We start from the raw sequence: 15,696 nt of genomic DNA on the forward strand, positions 1-15,696 counted from the left end.
GTTACTTGCTGCCTTGCACATCAGTATGTAGTGGCACCTGAAATACAGTCAGTAATCTTACAAAAAAACCTATTCTACTGTCTTGAAAATAAAAGTCAACTCCATCAGAGCTAGGGTCAAAATGATTACCTCCTCAATAATTTCTTTTTTAATCAAGAAAATATGGAGTTCTTCTTGACTACCTAGAGGCTGCTTTGCTTCTGGAAACCATGATTGTAATCTTTAAATGACTTTTGGAAAGACATTTGTATCACCTTTGAGAAAAAAGAAAACCCATCTATAGAACAATTCAGTAAAGAGAAATTCATTCACGGCTTTTCCTACTTTATGAATATAACATGATACTTTTTTTTTCCATTTAAAGCTTTACAGTCACCATTATAATGCAGCTGGAAACCACAAGTTCTTTTGGAAACACAATTTCTCAGGAAAATAAGAATCCAGAGTGACAACGTGTCATAAAATGTTTCTGTAGATAAACAATCCGAGGGTACCTAGGTGTACTGCAGGATGTATTTGAAGGACAATTCTGCTTGGATGAATTGAAACATTGAAACAGATTCGTCATTCTTTCCTTGTAGACAAAGAAGGCATGGACGGTTTTTGAGGCCTTGTCTCAAAGATGATCTCATTGACATGAATACAATGAAATGATGTGATATTAATTCAATGTGTAGGGTCAGGAAATCTGGTGTTTCTTGAAACATTTCTACCCTCTTCTGGCATAAAAGCTAGTAGATCTCTAGCATTTGCTATCTCATATCCTTGTGAGTCAACATTTTTTAGAAAGTGTTAAGACTTCCAGCACATTGAAGTCAATTGGATGTCAAAGATGAGCTGCACTTTGTCATGCCTAAAACCACTGCACAATTTTAGCTTTTCATTAGTCACAAGAGCTTTCTCACTAAAGTTTACTTTTAAATTAAACTAAAGTTCACTTTAATTTTAACAAATTTAAATTATTCCATCTTCCAAATATTACCATTACATTTTGCATAAATGATTATGACATTTAAAAATAGGTAAAACTCAGTGGAATTATCATTTTATAGCCTGTACTTGTGAAGTAAATTTCTAGTGTAATGAACTACATGAAAATGTTAGTGTATATGTGCATTTGAGGGATAAGGGAGTAGTCATAGATCAGATTTTCAAAGGTTTCTGTATCTTCAACATGCTATACATAGAAATGCTAGAAACCACTGTTACACACTGTGAAACAGTCTCTAAACTAGAATGCAGTTATGATGTCAAGTCAACAAACATCAATTTAATCCTTAGTCACCTTGAAAACTAGCAGTTAAATTTTCAAATGTGATCTGATCTAAGCCCTAAAATGTGTGTCGGGAAGTTCCTATAAATTGGAACTTTTCAAGTTCAATGCTCTAAAAGCCTACCTGAGAGACATGACAAGTAAATACAATCTGGTATTCTGGATTGGGTCTTAGAACAGCATGAGAACCTTAATGGAAAAACTGGTGAAATCCAAATAAAATCTAGAGTTTAATTAATAGTAATGCAGCAGTGTTGGTTTCTTCAGTTTTGACAAACATACCATGGCAATTAAAAGTGTTCGCTGAGTGAGGAAGCTGAGGGAGGTGTTATGAGTACTCTCTGTATTATCATTGCAACTTTTCTGAAAATTTTTTAAATATTCCAAATAAAAATATTATCTTGGGGAAAAAAAGTCTATTTGACATTTTCAACAAGGCTTAATCATTCACCCAGCCAATATTTATGGAGTGCCCAGGCACTATTCTCTGTGCTGATCATACTGTGCTGAACAAAATAGACCCCTCTCTACCTACCTTTAGAGACATTAGGAGTATAATTGGCAGAAAAGCATTAAACAATCACAAAAGTGAACATAAATTACACTAAGCACTATAAAGAAAAAGTACATGAGATGATAGAGGTGCAAAGCTGGAAAGGGCTCTCAGAGGTGGTGGCACTTAATATGAGACCTGAGAAATGTTGAGGGGCCAGACAGCTAGCACCACCAGGAAGAGAAGAGAGCTTGTTCATCATCTTAGAGGAACGAAAGAGCCTGGAACATGAACCAGCAAAACCAAACCATAATAAGAGCATGAAAGTGTGGTGCCAGCTGAAGAACCAGACCATGTAAGGCCTTGCAAGCTGCATTCAGAGTTTTATAGTTTTCCAAAGAGATAGAGGAGGCCAACAACAACTTTAACCAGAGGAATGGCAGATCCAATGGATGCTTTTGAAAGATTATCATGGTTGCTACATGGATGTGGACTAGTAAGGAACAGGACAAGCAGCTCCAGTTTCAAGCACTCACAATTTTTAAAAAGTTCTCAACTTCTAAGCCCCTTTGTTCCAAAAAGTCTGTGGGAATAATAATGTCACTTTAGATGCATTTACCCCTTCTTCAGACCCTGTCACCGTAACTCCAGCAGGGAAGCTGGTGCCTCAATGGCCTGCAACTCACCAGATTTGGATCTGTCCCTAGAATGCCTATAATTGAACATAGGTTTCAACAAAAAACACAAAATTGATACCAAAGGTACATGACTTGGAGCTTAATAAGGTATTAGCAGGAAATACGTGCAGGCTCTAACACCCTTAGGGATCTCTTCATGAGGCATAAAAATTTCTTATTATGTCTGGTTTTCAGGACCATGAAACCATTATTGACACCTCACTAGTACCATCTTGTCATGAGCCTAGGTCTAAATACAGCAAATCTCAGAGTGCAGGATTCTGTAATATTCAATCTCTATTTAAATATTCCATGTTAAATGTCATCCTAAATTATTGTACATTGAACCTAAAAGACCTGGTGTATTGCCCTATCTGACCTAGAAAAAGAAATATGTCTTCCAAACTTGATGTAACCGGTGGCACTTCAATGAAGCTTAATGAGTAGTCTGCAGTGCTACATGGGCACTCTTAAACAGAATTCTCAAGAACGTATACTCTAAACAGATACTTGGATTTTTTCATTTTCTAAAATTATACAGTACCTGTAAGTTCATTAAATATTATCTAGATTCACTCTAAGGGCTATCAGGACCAGAGGAAAGAAAAGATGGAATCTTGATGGAGCCTATAATTTGATATAAGAAAATATGCAATGTTCTGTGAACCAAATAGCTATTAAGTTAACTGTCCAACCAATTGCTCTGTTTCTCTAAACTCTCATCTCTTCCCTCATGCAGTCAACAGGGTTACAGGAGAGGGCCTCTGGCAGCCATGACTGAGAAACTTGACCCTGCCGCAAACAACCACCATCAATAGGATCAAGGGTGTGCCTGTGACATATAAATTGGGCCAAAATGTCTCTTTCCCCAGGAATCTGGACTTAGAAGTAAGAGATTCTAGCTCAATCTGTCTGCTCTCTCGAATAGAGGACACGTAAACACTAAAACTGCTGGCAGTAGCTATTTTTGACCATTTGGACAAGGAAATAGAGAAAGCCAGCCTGAAGCGAAAGACAAGAATGCGGAGCATGTGCCAGAGAAAAAGAGATGAAAGACAGAGAATGAAGGCTTCCTGTTTTCCCCACAGCCCTCCAGGACCTGATTTCAGCCGACACCGTTTTATCCCTCCCCTTCAAACCCTTGAGAGATTCCCTGGTGTCTTTTCAGTAGCTTCCATTTTGCTTAAGCCAGTACAAGTAGAGTCTTGTAACTAGAAACCAAATAAACCATCACTAATACTCCACATCTTTCCATTTTACTTAGTCTCAAATGGTATAGAACCAGCTTGCCAAATTCTTTAAGCCAAGGTCTTTGAAAGGAGAATCCAATTCCAGCCTCTCAAAGCAGAAAAATGAATATAAATGAAAAATGCTTATCCTAAAATGTTAGGTGGGAAAAAAAGCAGAACACAAAATTGTATTATAACTACACCACAGTTTATATTTCTCAATAAATCAAGAAGTAAAGTCCTGTATGCCAAAATGGGAAAGAAATCAACCAAAATAACCATACTTGTGTTAGGGTAACATGATTATTTTCCGTTTTTTTTAATATTTATCTGTGACTGGAAGTTATTAAATGCTTTATAATTTTAAAAAACTGTAACTCCAAAGACTATGTAGAAATATTTAAATGTGTTTGTAATATAATGATATATCTTGTAAAGAAGAACATAAAATAGCCTGTCTGTTACATTTGTGGCTATATACATAGCTAAAAAAAGAATTGTCTCTTTAACACTCCGTGTATGAAAGGAACAATGCTACTTCCAAAAGACTATTCCCAGATTAACCCTCAGCCTTTATTTCCTCCCCACCTGTTTGCCCTCGCTGTTCCATCTTTGCCACCACCCCCCACAAGCTATCTTCAGCTGAGATTCCACCTTTTCCTGCTACCTCTCTCCCAGCTTCACCCTACTTTGGTGCCTGAGTACGTGCATCTGCCGACACGTAGACCCATCCTGTCACTCACTGGCTGTAGATTTCCCTCATCTCTTTCGGTTCAGCCCATTTGGAATCACTTCATCACAGATGGCTTCCAGCCCATTTTAAATAAGCTATCCCAAGAGTCAATCCAGGTAGAATTGTCCCTTTCTGTTTTAGCACCAGACAAGTCAGAAATTGGTAAAGAGTAGAAAGCAACAACCAAAAATAAAAACCACTGTGAACTTGGACAGTTTGTACTTGTGTTTAACAGATGTAGCATAATTTTTAATAAAAACAATTTGAAATGCAATTATGGATATGACCAAAAAGCAAGTAGTAAGCCATTTACTCACAAGCAAAAAGTGAGCATGGTTCTTCGAAGTCATAAAACTGATTCGATTTATTTCCTCCTAATTGTAACAGCTTCCATACATTGAACTGGATGCTGTTCCAGACCCTCAGTTAAACATTACCTTACATAATCCTCCCAACTACCTGTGAGGCAACTATTATCATTCCCACTTTATGGGAACAAAATTGTTGATCTGAGAGGTTATGCAAGTTTAAAAGGCTAGTAAATAGCAAAGGAGGGGTACAGTCCTAGGTCTTTCTGTTGCCAAAGCTTGTGCTCTTTGCATTAGACCTTGTAGCCACAAACCAGGTCTTAGATAGGCTTTCAAAAGAAAGTACGTCTGAAATTTAATGTTAAATCCAAGTCTTAGGTAGTAGAAGTAGTATTTTGCATTACAAATATCCAGTTTATATGTAAATTTATATTTTAAATGCAAAATACACATCAGAATAAACACTGTAAAAACTACCACACTAACATCAATAACATATACAATGATATTTAGTATTAACATAGACCTTATATGTTCTAATTTAAAACTATATTACAAAATACTTCTCAAAACCACATATTTATGGTACTTATTTGTAACTGTTTACAAAACACTTCCTCTCATATATAAAGAAGCACAAACTTATTCTTAGGATATAAATAGAATATGAACAAAGATAGATATTTACTGCATTTATTTCACTTGTAATAGAGAATTTCATAACTTGGTCCAGTTAAAGTACATAAGAGTTATACAGTATAAATACTGTACCAGGAAGACTAATGGTAACAACTTCAAAAAAAGAAAGAGGAGAAATCACATTTTCTTTCTTATGATCCTAGTAACTTTATACTACTCTGTGCTTTTTAAAAATTGCCTTTTCCCCCATTGAAGCACAGGAAATCTTAAGAATGAAGTAAGAACACACAAATGCAGAAGTTACAACCAGGCAGGTAAAATGATCATAAAACACCATTTAGTGTGTTCTCATTCTTCAAAGGTACATCTATTTGATTCATTCACTGCTGGTAATTTTTTTCTTTTTCTCTAATCACTACTACCATCGTGTGTTCTTTCTTTTTCTGTGTGAAAATAATTATCCCTCTAATTTCTTCAAATAGAACGAAATATTTCATTCATTATCACAATAAACTTTGTTGAGCAACAGAATATACCACTTTGCCTAAGATAAAATAAATAAAGGTAAATCCCTTGCTCTCCCCAAGCTCTGTGGGTGAGATAGTTTTGTGCAAAGCAAAAAAGCCCAAATTAGTGTGTTAAATGCTGGAGAAGAGGTGAATACACAGCTTTACAGGAGCACAGAGGGAGGATTAATCAGCCTGGGGCATTTGGGAAGCTTTACAGAGGACAGCACATTTAAACTGCACTTTTAAAGATAAATAGGAGCTTTCTGCAGGGTGATGAAGGAGACACAGAAAGAGAGGGAGCACTGGGACCAAAGTGCAATAAAGCACTGAGAAGCAAAAGAGCATGGGCACAATAATGTCATTAAAACAGTGAGCTGCATGGTGAGACTATAATCAGGGTGTGCAAGACCATATGGGATACGAGATCAAAAAGAAAAGTTGGGCCAGTGCAGTAGCTCACACCTGTAATCCCACTGCTTTGGGAGGCCAAGATGGGAGAACCAGCTGAAGCCAGGAGTTTGAGACCAGCCTGGGCAACATAGCAAAATCTGATCTTTACCAAAAAAATAATTTTTTTAATTAGCTGAAAGTGGTGGTCCGCACCTGTATTCTTACTCAGGAGGCTAAGGGCTTTGCCCAGGATTTTGAGGCTGCAGTAAGCTATGATTACACTACTGCACTCCCAGCCTGGGTAACAGAGTAAGACCCTGTCTCTTAAAAAGAAACGGGAGGTTGAGGGGAGGAACAGAGAGAGTGCAAGAGAAATAAAAGGAAAAGTTTGCCTGAAAATTCAACAACTAGTGATTGATGAAGTAGATTAGAATACTTGCATATATGGAAGACTATGTGCATATACTAAAATTTAAGTTATTACAAATGATATAGACCAATGAGATTAAATGTTCAGTGCCAAATAAAAGCCACTTGCATGTGTTCATGGGTATAAAAAAGACTGAAAGGATATATACCAAAATGTTAACACTAATCACCTCTGGTAGTGGAATTATGAGTAATTTTGTTTTAATCTCTCTTTGCTCTATGCCTTCCAGATTTTCTGCATTAAGCATCTATTACTTAGGCAATTAGAGGATTGTGGTGTAGGGGAGAAATGTGTGCTAAAATAGTAAAATATGAGCTTGGTTTAGATTGTGGCATGCTAAGGAATTTGGACTTTATTCCATAGAAAGTGAAAAATTACTTCAGGTATTTGATCAGGGGTGTGAGATGAACACATCTGCACTTTGGGGAAGCAAATATTTTTTAAGATGCGTATGCTGTATTGGAAGGACTTGAGGCTGGGAAAAACGATGTGATAGATAGAAGGCAGTGACTGCAGGATGGGAAAACACATAGTTGGTGTAGAATAGATAGGATTCATTAACTGATTATAGGGCAAGGGGAAATGGCAGACGTTGAGGGTAACTCAAAGTTTCTGGCTTGGGCAATTAGTTGGATATAGATATTAGAAGCTGAAATGCATAATAAGAGGGAAAAGGCACATTTTAAGGACAGAATGATGATTTTGGTTTTATGTGTCACATTTCTGGAGGACATTCAGGTAGAATGCTTGAAGGGAGTTTCAAATACGGTTGTGGGTTCAGAAAAAATGGGCCTAGAAATTCAGACACACCAAAGATGGTAAAGCCATGGGATTAAATGAGCTCACTCAGGGAAAGCAGAAAGTGAGAGAACACAGCTGAAGCTGGAACCTTGGGAAATGCTAAGTCATAGCAGCCATTCAAGCACCCAGAGAGCCAAGAGAGCCAGAAGGAGGTAGAGTTCTTTTTGAAGCTGGGATAATACCAGAGCTGGTATCAGTGTAAAAGGGAAAAATATTTCCTACAAATTGCAGCTCCCAATAGACAACGATCATAGAACCTGATCACTAATGGGATATGCAAAAAACAAAAGGCCAACAGGTGCAAAGGCACAGAAGAAAGAGAGGCAACTGTTTACCAAAAGTGGTGAAGAGAGGTGAAGTCAATGTACTCTTTTACTGATACCTTTCCAGGAAAGTGGGACTGTTCTAAAAGCTGTCCAAGGTGACCTGCTCCATGACTGTTCTAAAATAGTGATTTCAACTCTCCTTTTCACAAACAAGAAAACCGATGTCCACAGAGAGGTGTCCCAGGTCTCAGAGCCAGTTGCTGGCAGGTTTAAGGCTATAATCAATTTCCAAACCTCATGCAAACACACAAAAAAGAATACCCCAAAAATATCAATAATGGAATACAGTAAAACATTGATTCTCCTGAGACCTCTAATTCATTGAACCTACCATCTGTTCAGTGTCCCTAATTATCTAGATTTTCTATCTTCTCTGCTTACCAGGTTTAAATTCCATGATCAATCACTATGATAATACAACTCCCTTGTCCCTATTTTTTCATACCTATTGGATAATCTGTAACTCTGGTTATATCCTTATCTTTACTTGCTCCATGCCTTTACTGCATTCGTGAATGAGCCAACCTACTGACTGATCTCACTTTAAATTTGCGAGCAAAAACTTTAAATGGACCCTAAGGTTACCAGACAACCTTAGTGCACTTCCCCAGTCCATTCACTCTCCCTATTTAACTATTCACACTTTGTCTTTCCTCCAGCCTCTACCACATCCTCCACCATCCTCACTCTCATTTGATGATTTTGCTTCCTAACTGGAGAAAACTACAGCAACCAAGAGAGAATCTCAACAGATGCCCATCATCTCAGTTACACACCTTCCCGAGCCTGCCCCACACACCTTACCCTACATCCATGTTCCTATCTACAGCAATGTCCCTTCTCTTGTGCAAGGTTTCTATATCCTATCTCTCGAACTTCATTAATTTCTCTTTCTCTATTGAAGCATTGTCATTTGCATGCAAACATGCTTATTTCTCTCACCTTTAAAGAAAAAAAAACTTTCTTGAGCCTGCTTCCTCCATTTCTTCTGCTCCCCTTTGCACAAAAATCTTTGCAGAGTCATCTATACTCACAGGTTCTAATTCTTCCGTCTAATTCTCTCTTACACACTCTAATCCATTTTATCCAACCTTATGTGCTCTTGTCAACATTCTTGTCAAGATCACCAATGACCTTCAATTGTCAAATTCAGTCAGTCTTCATTTTACTTGACCTTTCAATAGCATTGGACTCAGCAAATCTCTTCCACCTAAAACTCTTTATTTACTGGCTTCCAGGGTATCACATGTTCCTGGTTTTCCCATCTCCCTGGATGATCCTTCTTGGTCTCCTTTGATGGTTTCTCTTCTTCTCTGAACCTCTTACTGTCAGAGTGCCTCAAAATTCAATCCTTCTGCCTCTTCTCTTCTCTATTTGCATTTATTCCTCAGAGATTTCATACAGTCTTAGGCTTTAAATACCACCAAGGTACTGGCAATTCCTTAATTTATATCTCCAATCGGACATCTACTCTGAACTCTAAGCTTACTATCCATCTCCAATTACATTTAGCATCTCTAAAATATTATCCTTATCCCATGACAATCCACCCCAACCCCTTTCCAAAGCTTCTCTACCTTGAAACCCTTCATACTTCAGCTGATGGCAACTCAAAATTAGTCCAACCAGAAAAGATGGAGTCATTTGTTCACTCCTCTCTTTCTTGCAAATACCATATCCAATCTATTGGGGTACCCTATTGGCTCTAATTTCAAATATATGCAGACTCCAACCACCTTTCTCTTTCTCTACTGCTACCACTCTGATTCAAGCCACCATCATCTCTCACCTAAGTTATCACAATAACATACTAATTAGGTGTTTTCAACCTGTCCCAGTATAGCAGTGAGACTGATCTTTGTGTAAGGTAAGTCAAGTCACATCACTCTTCTCTCAAAACTCTTCAAAGGTTCATTTCATTCAGAATGCAAGCCAAAGGATTGACAATGATCTCTAAGGACGTCCTTTACCTCATTCCTGGATCCTCAGTGATCTCAGTGCCAACCACTTTCCCAACTGTTCACTCCACTTCAGCCATGCAGGCCTCCCTGCTGTTTCTCCAGTATGCCAGTTGCCCTATATCTCAGAGCTTTGCACGAGCTGTTCCCACTGCCCAGAATATCTTCTTCTGGATGTCCACATGGTGAACTCCCTCACATCCTTCAGGTATTTGCTCAATTGTTACTTCCTCAATAAGGACTTTCCTGGTTAGCCTATTTAAAATTGTGACAGTCTCTACCCCCAGAATATCTTATCCTTTTTATCCTGTTGTAATTTTTCAAAAGGGACTTAACACCTTGAAATATACTCAATAATTTATGTATTTGTTTACTGTCTTGTTTAAAAGGAAAATATTTTTGTCTGTTTTGCTCATTGATGTACCCCTGACACGTAGGAGGTGCTTAATTAACACTTGTTGAATGAATAAATCTATTCTCCCACCAAAGTAACCACACTATGCATTAATCATCTTTTTAAAAACATGTCTAAATAAATAAAGAAACAGGGTTTCACTACATTGGCCAGGCTGGTCTTGAACTCCTGGCTTCAACCAATCATCTGGCCTTGGCCTCCCAAAGTGCTAGGATTATAGACATGAGCCACTGCACCCACCTTTAATCATCCTTGTATCCAGATTTCTTGTTTATATTTATTCAATAAGTGTTCATTAATTAAACAGGATAAATAAAACAAATGGCCAATTGCCCATTAAAGTACCTTTTTTTCTCTGAATTCTATTATATTTGTTTTGTTTGTTTGTTTGTTTGTTTGTTTTTTGCATCAGCCCGACTACTAGAATTTTTTCCTGGACAAGGTACAAGCAAACAGCAGGTTGCATTAATAGAAGGCTTGATCTTGAATGCATTTTCTTAGAGGTAAGTCCCCATATATCTCCAAAAAGGTAAATGGCATAGCTATCCCTCATATGTAATCAGACAGAAAATAAGAAAGTCACCTTGTCTTTGCATATTATATACTCATCACTGTAGCCTTTTCTTAAGTGTTATTTTTCCAGACTTCCCCTAAGCTGTTGCTCATTCCCTGTAACAGCCAAATCAATTGACCATATTGTACTGGTTTGCTTCAGTGTGTTTGTTTACTAGTTGAAGCCTGCATTAGGACAGGATTATTTCATGGTGCTCAGTTCCCTGGCCCTCCTCCAGCTTTCTCCTCTCTCAATCTCTCACTGTGCAAAATAACAATCTTTCTCTACTTCTGAAAGCTTGAGTATCCTGAGATTTATCTGACTATCACGTAATTCTCTGTTCTTGTGAGATTCTCTGCCTTCACTCTTTTGACTCTATGGTCTGAATTTAGGTAAGCGCCCATCAGAAATAACCCTGCCAAATTAATCTTTATCCCTTTTGCCTTCCAGTTATAGCCTTGGCCAGTGCTCTTCCCTTTTTTTGTCCTGTTATTGTATTGCAAATGAAGCATGTGCAGCTATCTGAGCAAGCACAAAAATACAATATGAACATGTCCTTATCTAAAATGTCACTTTTTCAGTATTCTTTTTGGGTTGTTCATTGTTAACCAAACTTCCATTGTCATAAAAATTACAACAATAAACTACCCTGAGTCCTGTAATTTCACACACAGCTTCTACATTCTCTAAGCCACGAAAACTCCCATGGTTCCTAATTAAAATATTCAAAAGGGAAAGTCAAGTAATTTCCACAAGGTATATTAGTTCCTTCACTTATGTTTCCAGGGTTAAAAAAGAAATCCTTTGCCAACAACAACAAAAAAAAGGAGCAGTGTTTGAGTGTATAGTACAGAGACTTCAAAGAGCATGCCACTGTGTGTTATTTTCTTTCCAGAAAATTCTAACACTATATAATTACTTTTGTATGGAAAATGAATACTTTAAGCCCCTAATGCTAAAAACAGCTAGACAGAAACAATCCAAATCAGATAGGCCTTTCCTGAAACCAAATGAAATCTCGAACTAGAAAATATCTGTGTGAGAACAGCCCATGGAACAAAGCTCTTGAATTATTATTCAATAGAGAGGAAGCATGGTAGGGGAGAAAATTACATGAAAAATAGTATTTTCTTGTCTTTGTTCTGTAATTTTTGTGAGTCCCATGCCTCGCAGAAACCGTAATGTTGATTGCACCCCAAAATGTCACAGAAAAATACCAATCAGAAGTGCATCTAGGAGCTTCCAAAGCTTTTGACAAAAATAATGGTAAAAACATCAATTAAGCTACATCTATTGCTACAGAAATGCATTGATTAAAAAAAAAAAAAAAAGCGAAGACCCACCTGCATAGAAACTGAACCACAGCTACAACCCAATTCGGAGAAAAACGAGCTGCACTTCAGTCGTGTTAGAACTAATCCCAGCAAATATAGCTAGTGGGTTTGTGTATTTGGGGAGGGTGACTTCGAGTAGAACACACTTCATCGGCCTCCCACAAAAACTGGTCCAGAAACGTGAAAGCATACATGCCGCATGACCTCGCTTAGCTGGAAGAAAGCCGGGACCGAACAGAACAGCCTCCTGGGGCTGAGAGGTGGCCGCGACGTGCCGCGGGGACGGATGGCACTGTCACCTCCCCGTCTCAGACCAACCCCCTACGCCCCCAGTCTGTTACATGGGTCTCTGGCTCCAAGCTCTGGGGCTCAGAGACCCGAGCAGGTTCTTTTCTCTGTCCAGGGTGAAGAACCTCCTAAAGACGCTGTAACCGGAGTAACTCCCGCGCTGGCAGCGTCTCAACAGCCCGGAGTGAAAGAGCTGACCCCGCCAGCGCCGGGACCCACGTCTGGGTCTGTCGCCCCCACCAGCCCCACCCCCGAGTCTCTCCAGCCTACGTCTCCAGCGCCCCGCACGCAGCCTGGCACTCAGTAGGGGCTTTCGGGGCATGAAGCCCCTAAGGCTGACTTTCCGCTAAGTGAACAGCCATGTTAGCTTTCTCCGAGCGTAAATCCACAAGGGTGAGCCGGCCGACAGCGGTCAGGAGCGCTCACCGGGTCCCCTTCGCGCCGCCCCCCAAGACTACGACTGTTTCCAAACTCCTGGGCGCACCCAACCGGGCCCCTTGTTCTCCCACGGTTCAGCACCGAGGACAGCGGACGTACTTTTTGCTCCCAGGGTCCCCGCCGCCAGTAAGGCGGCGTTGACAGCTCCCGCAGGGCTGCAGGTGTCCGGACTGCGCGCCCGCCGGTCCGCAGCCCCGCGGCACCTCTGCGCGCCCACCTCCCTTCCCCACCTCGCGCAGGGCAGCCCCGCGGCGTCTTACTTTTCTGGCTGGAGTAACCTGGGTAATAGCCATAGTAGCCGGTGATCCGCAGGATCCTGTCCTCGATAGTGGCCACCCCGTTGGGGGCCGCCTTGACATCCATAGAGAGCGCGGGGCGGCGGCCCCGGGGGCGGCGGGGAGGAGATCGCAGCGCCGGGCCTGGGAGCTGGTGCAGGTGCCGCCGCCGCTGGTGCTGATGTTGCAGCTCGTGCTCCCGCGCCGGGGCTCTGACTCCACCGCCCGGCGCAGCACCGGCTCCGCATCACAGCAGCCGCGGCGGCGGCGGTGGCGGCGGCGACGGAGCGGCCCCCACTTGGGCCGGCCTCTCTGTCAACCTGGCAGCTCTCCCGCCCGCCACCCGGAGCACTGCTGCCCGAATAGCGCCCCCTCACCTCCGACGCCCACCGTGGCCGGGGGCGGGTGTGGGCGCCCCACCTGGTCGCCAGCTTTTATCATTAACCCTTGCGCGCTCCTTCCCGAAGAGCAGACCCCCCAACCCCACCTGATGTAAGGGATGTTTGGTCTTGGGGCGCGGGAGGAGAAGAGACGGCCACTGTGGCCAGGGGCTCAGAGAGGGGTGTTGGGGGTGGGAGAAACCCAAGAGGGACTCATAGCTGTTAATGGGAGGAAGTAACACTGTCGCTCGGGAAGAAGACACTTCTGGGGCGCCCCAGGACTCGGTCCACGTTTGGAGTCTACACTACCTCGGGTCTGCTGATCTGCAAGCATTCCCGGGCGTTAGTCAGTTCTTGCAACTTGTCTAGAAGATTGGGAATCTTTTTTATGAAATGACAAGAAAATTAGTTCCTAGCAGGTGGTATATGGAGTGAGTATCCAGGTTTTGCAGACGCTCAGACTAAGTGTTCAAGCCCTCAAGTCTGACCATCCATGCGGACCCTCCATCCTGCCACTGAAAAATGTCAAAGGCTTAGAAGTCTCAGCTGCACTCAGCACGTTTATTTTTCCAATTCCAAATGCTCTAAGGAGAAATGATTTTCTCCTTTATTGACAAAAATATCAGGAGGGAAGTCCATCAAAATGTAAATATCTGGATGAATGAAAGTCTTAGCTACAGTCTAGAGCGTTTCCATTTGAGCAGAACGTCCTTGAAGCTGTGTGTTCAGAGCAAGCACCCTCCCCTCAGGTGTGTGGCTCTTCTACTTTAGCCAGATACCCAGTGGGTTAGGGTCAGTGAGCAGTGGAGACAATTTCTCTGTTCGTAGTCTGCAAACACAGCTTCCTGCAAAAAATAATTTTCAAAGTTTCATCTCAGAAATGAAAGGGTGGAGGTGGAGGGTTAGTGGAGAGGGGGGTCAGCTCATCAGCTTAGAAGTCATTAGATCCACCTTCCATGCAGAGCTGACTTAAGACGTCCCTGCCAGGTTTCATACTACTAAAGCGTAGGGAAAAGAAAAAAAAGAGAAACATAAGTTGTCTTCAGTGCCCCTCTCAGAAACCTCCAAAGAACCTATCACACCACTCTGCTTCTAAGCATTTTCCACATTGTGTGTGAGCTCTTAAGAAGGAAGAAATATGCAAATTTTTTTCTAAAAGGTAAATTAGGTTTAAGCATATGAAAATGCAACGTTAAATTTTACAATATGTTTTGGGTTTTCATCCAACGGGAAGCTTAGCACGGGATCTTGAATCTGAGATTATTGTGGCTGGAAGGAGAGTTCATGAAGAAACCAATTTCCTCCTACACTTGTTTTCAGACTAGGAAAGATGGAAAGGGGGAAAGAGCTAAAAGGTCAAAAGGAACAAAAGGAAAAAGCAACACTGGTGCAATGATGGGGAGCTAGCCATTGAAAGCAAAAACGAAAGCATTATGCCTTTACATCCCCCTCACCTGAAATAATATTCAGCATACTTTTGTTAGTTTTATTATTTCTGTAGCAAAAATTTTATCAAATGTATTGCACATAGTAAAATGTGTTCATCAATTTTAAATGCCCCTTTAAGTCTTCTATAGAAGATAAATTTTCCCATATTACATATATTATGTATTTTGATAATAGCCCTCATAATCCATAGCATATTAATATATGTATTCAGTAAAATAGAAATAAGAAAACAATTCAAAAACCTTCTAATGCAACAGGAATATATATACATATATATACACACACACGTATATATATGCATAGACTTTGAAAATAAGTGGGTTTGTCCAATTGTTTATAACTTATCTTGACATAATTAATGTACTTAAATTCTAAATAACAATTACTGTGTAAGTCATTACCTTCTTCCTATTTCTGAAGCCTTTATTTTCAGAAATCTCCACAGAAGTAGATGAAAATGTATTTAACTGGATCTGATCATCACATAAACAGTAAATTCAGCATAAATTTAAATACTACAATGTACACCTACCCACAAGAGTCTATGTTTTCTTTTTAAAAAAGAATTCTCAGACTGACCTGGAAATAAATTTTAAAATAGCAAAGCACTTACAAATCTCTCTATAATCATCTGTAATAGGGTGACAAAAATAGTAAATGCCAGCGAGTGCTATAATCTAGGACACACTATTTTTTTTAATGGAGGGAATGGAAATCCTACAATTATAAATTGATAAACAGTCAAAGGTAAATTTCTGCTAGTCATCAACACTCTTTGGGGTATATGATAAAAGATGT

General features: G+C 40.2%; 1 protein-coding gene across 2 annotated transcripts in view; it reads right to left on the bottom strand.

The window, feature by feature from the left end:
* The window catches only part of SLC35F4 (solute carrier family 35 member F4), a 306,792-nt gene extending 293,503 nt beyond the window's left edge, over positions 1-13,289 (bottom strand). For both annotated transcript variants that reach the window (XM_035260625.3, XM_035260624.3), the window contains exon 1: positions 13,055-13,289. In XM_035260625.3, the coding sequence (XP_035116516.1) occupies positions 13,055-13,157 (103 nt within the window). In that variant the 5' untranslated portion in view covers positions 13,158-13,289. The remainder of the gene's footprint in view (positions 1-13,054) is intronic.
* Between the last annotated feature and the right edge of the window lie 2,407 nt (positions 13,290-15,696).

This window comes from Callithrix jacchus, chromosome 8 (assembly GCF_049354715.1).
Source record: "Callithrix jacchus isolate 240 chromosome 8, calJac240_pri, whole genome shotgun sequence".
Classification (NCBI taxonomy): Eukaryota; Metazoa; Chordata; class Mammalia; order Primates; family Cebidae; genus Callithrix; species Callithrix jacchus.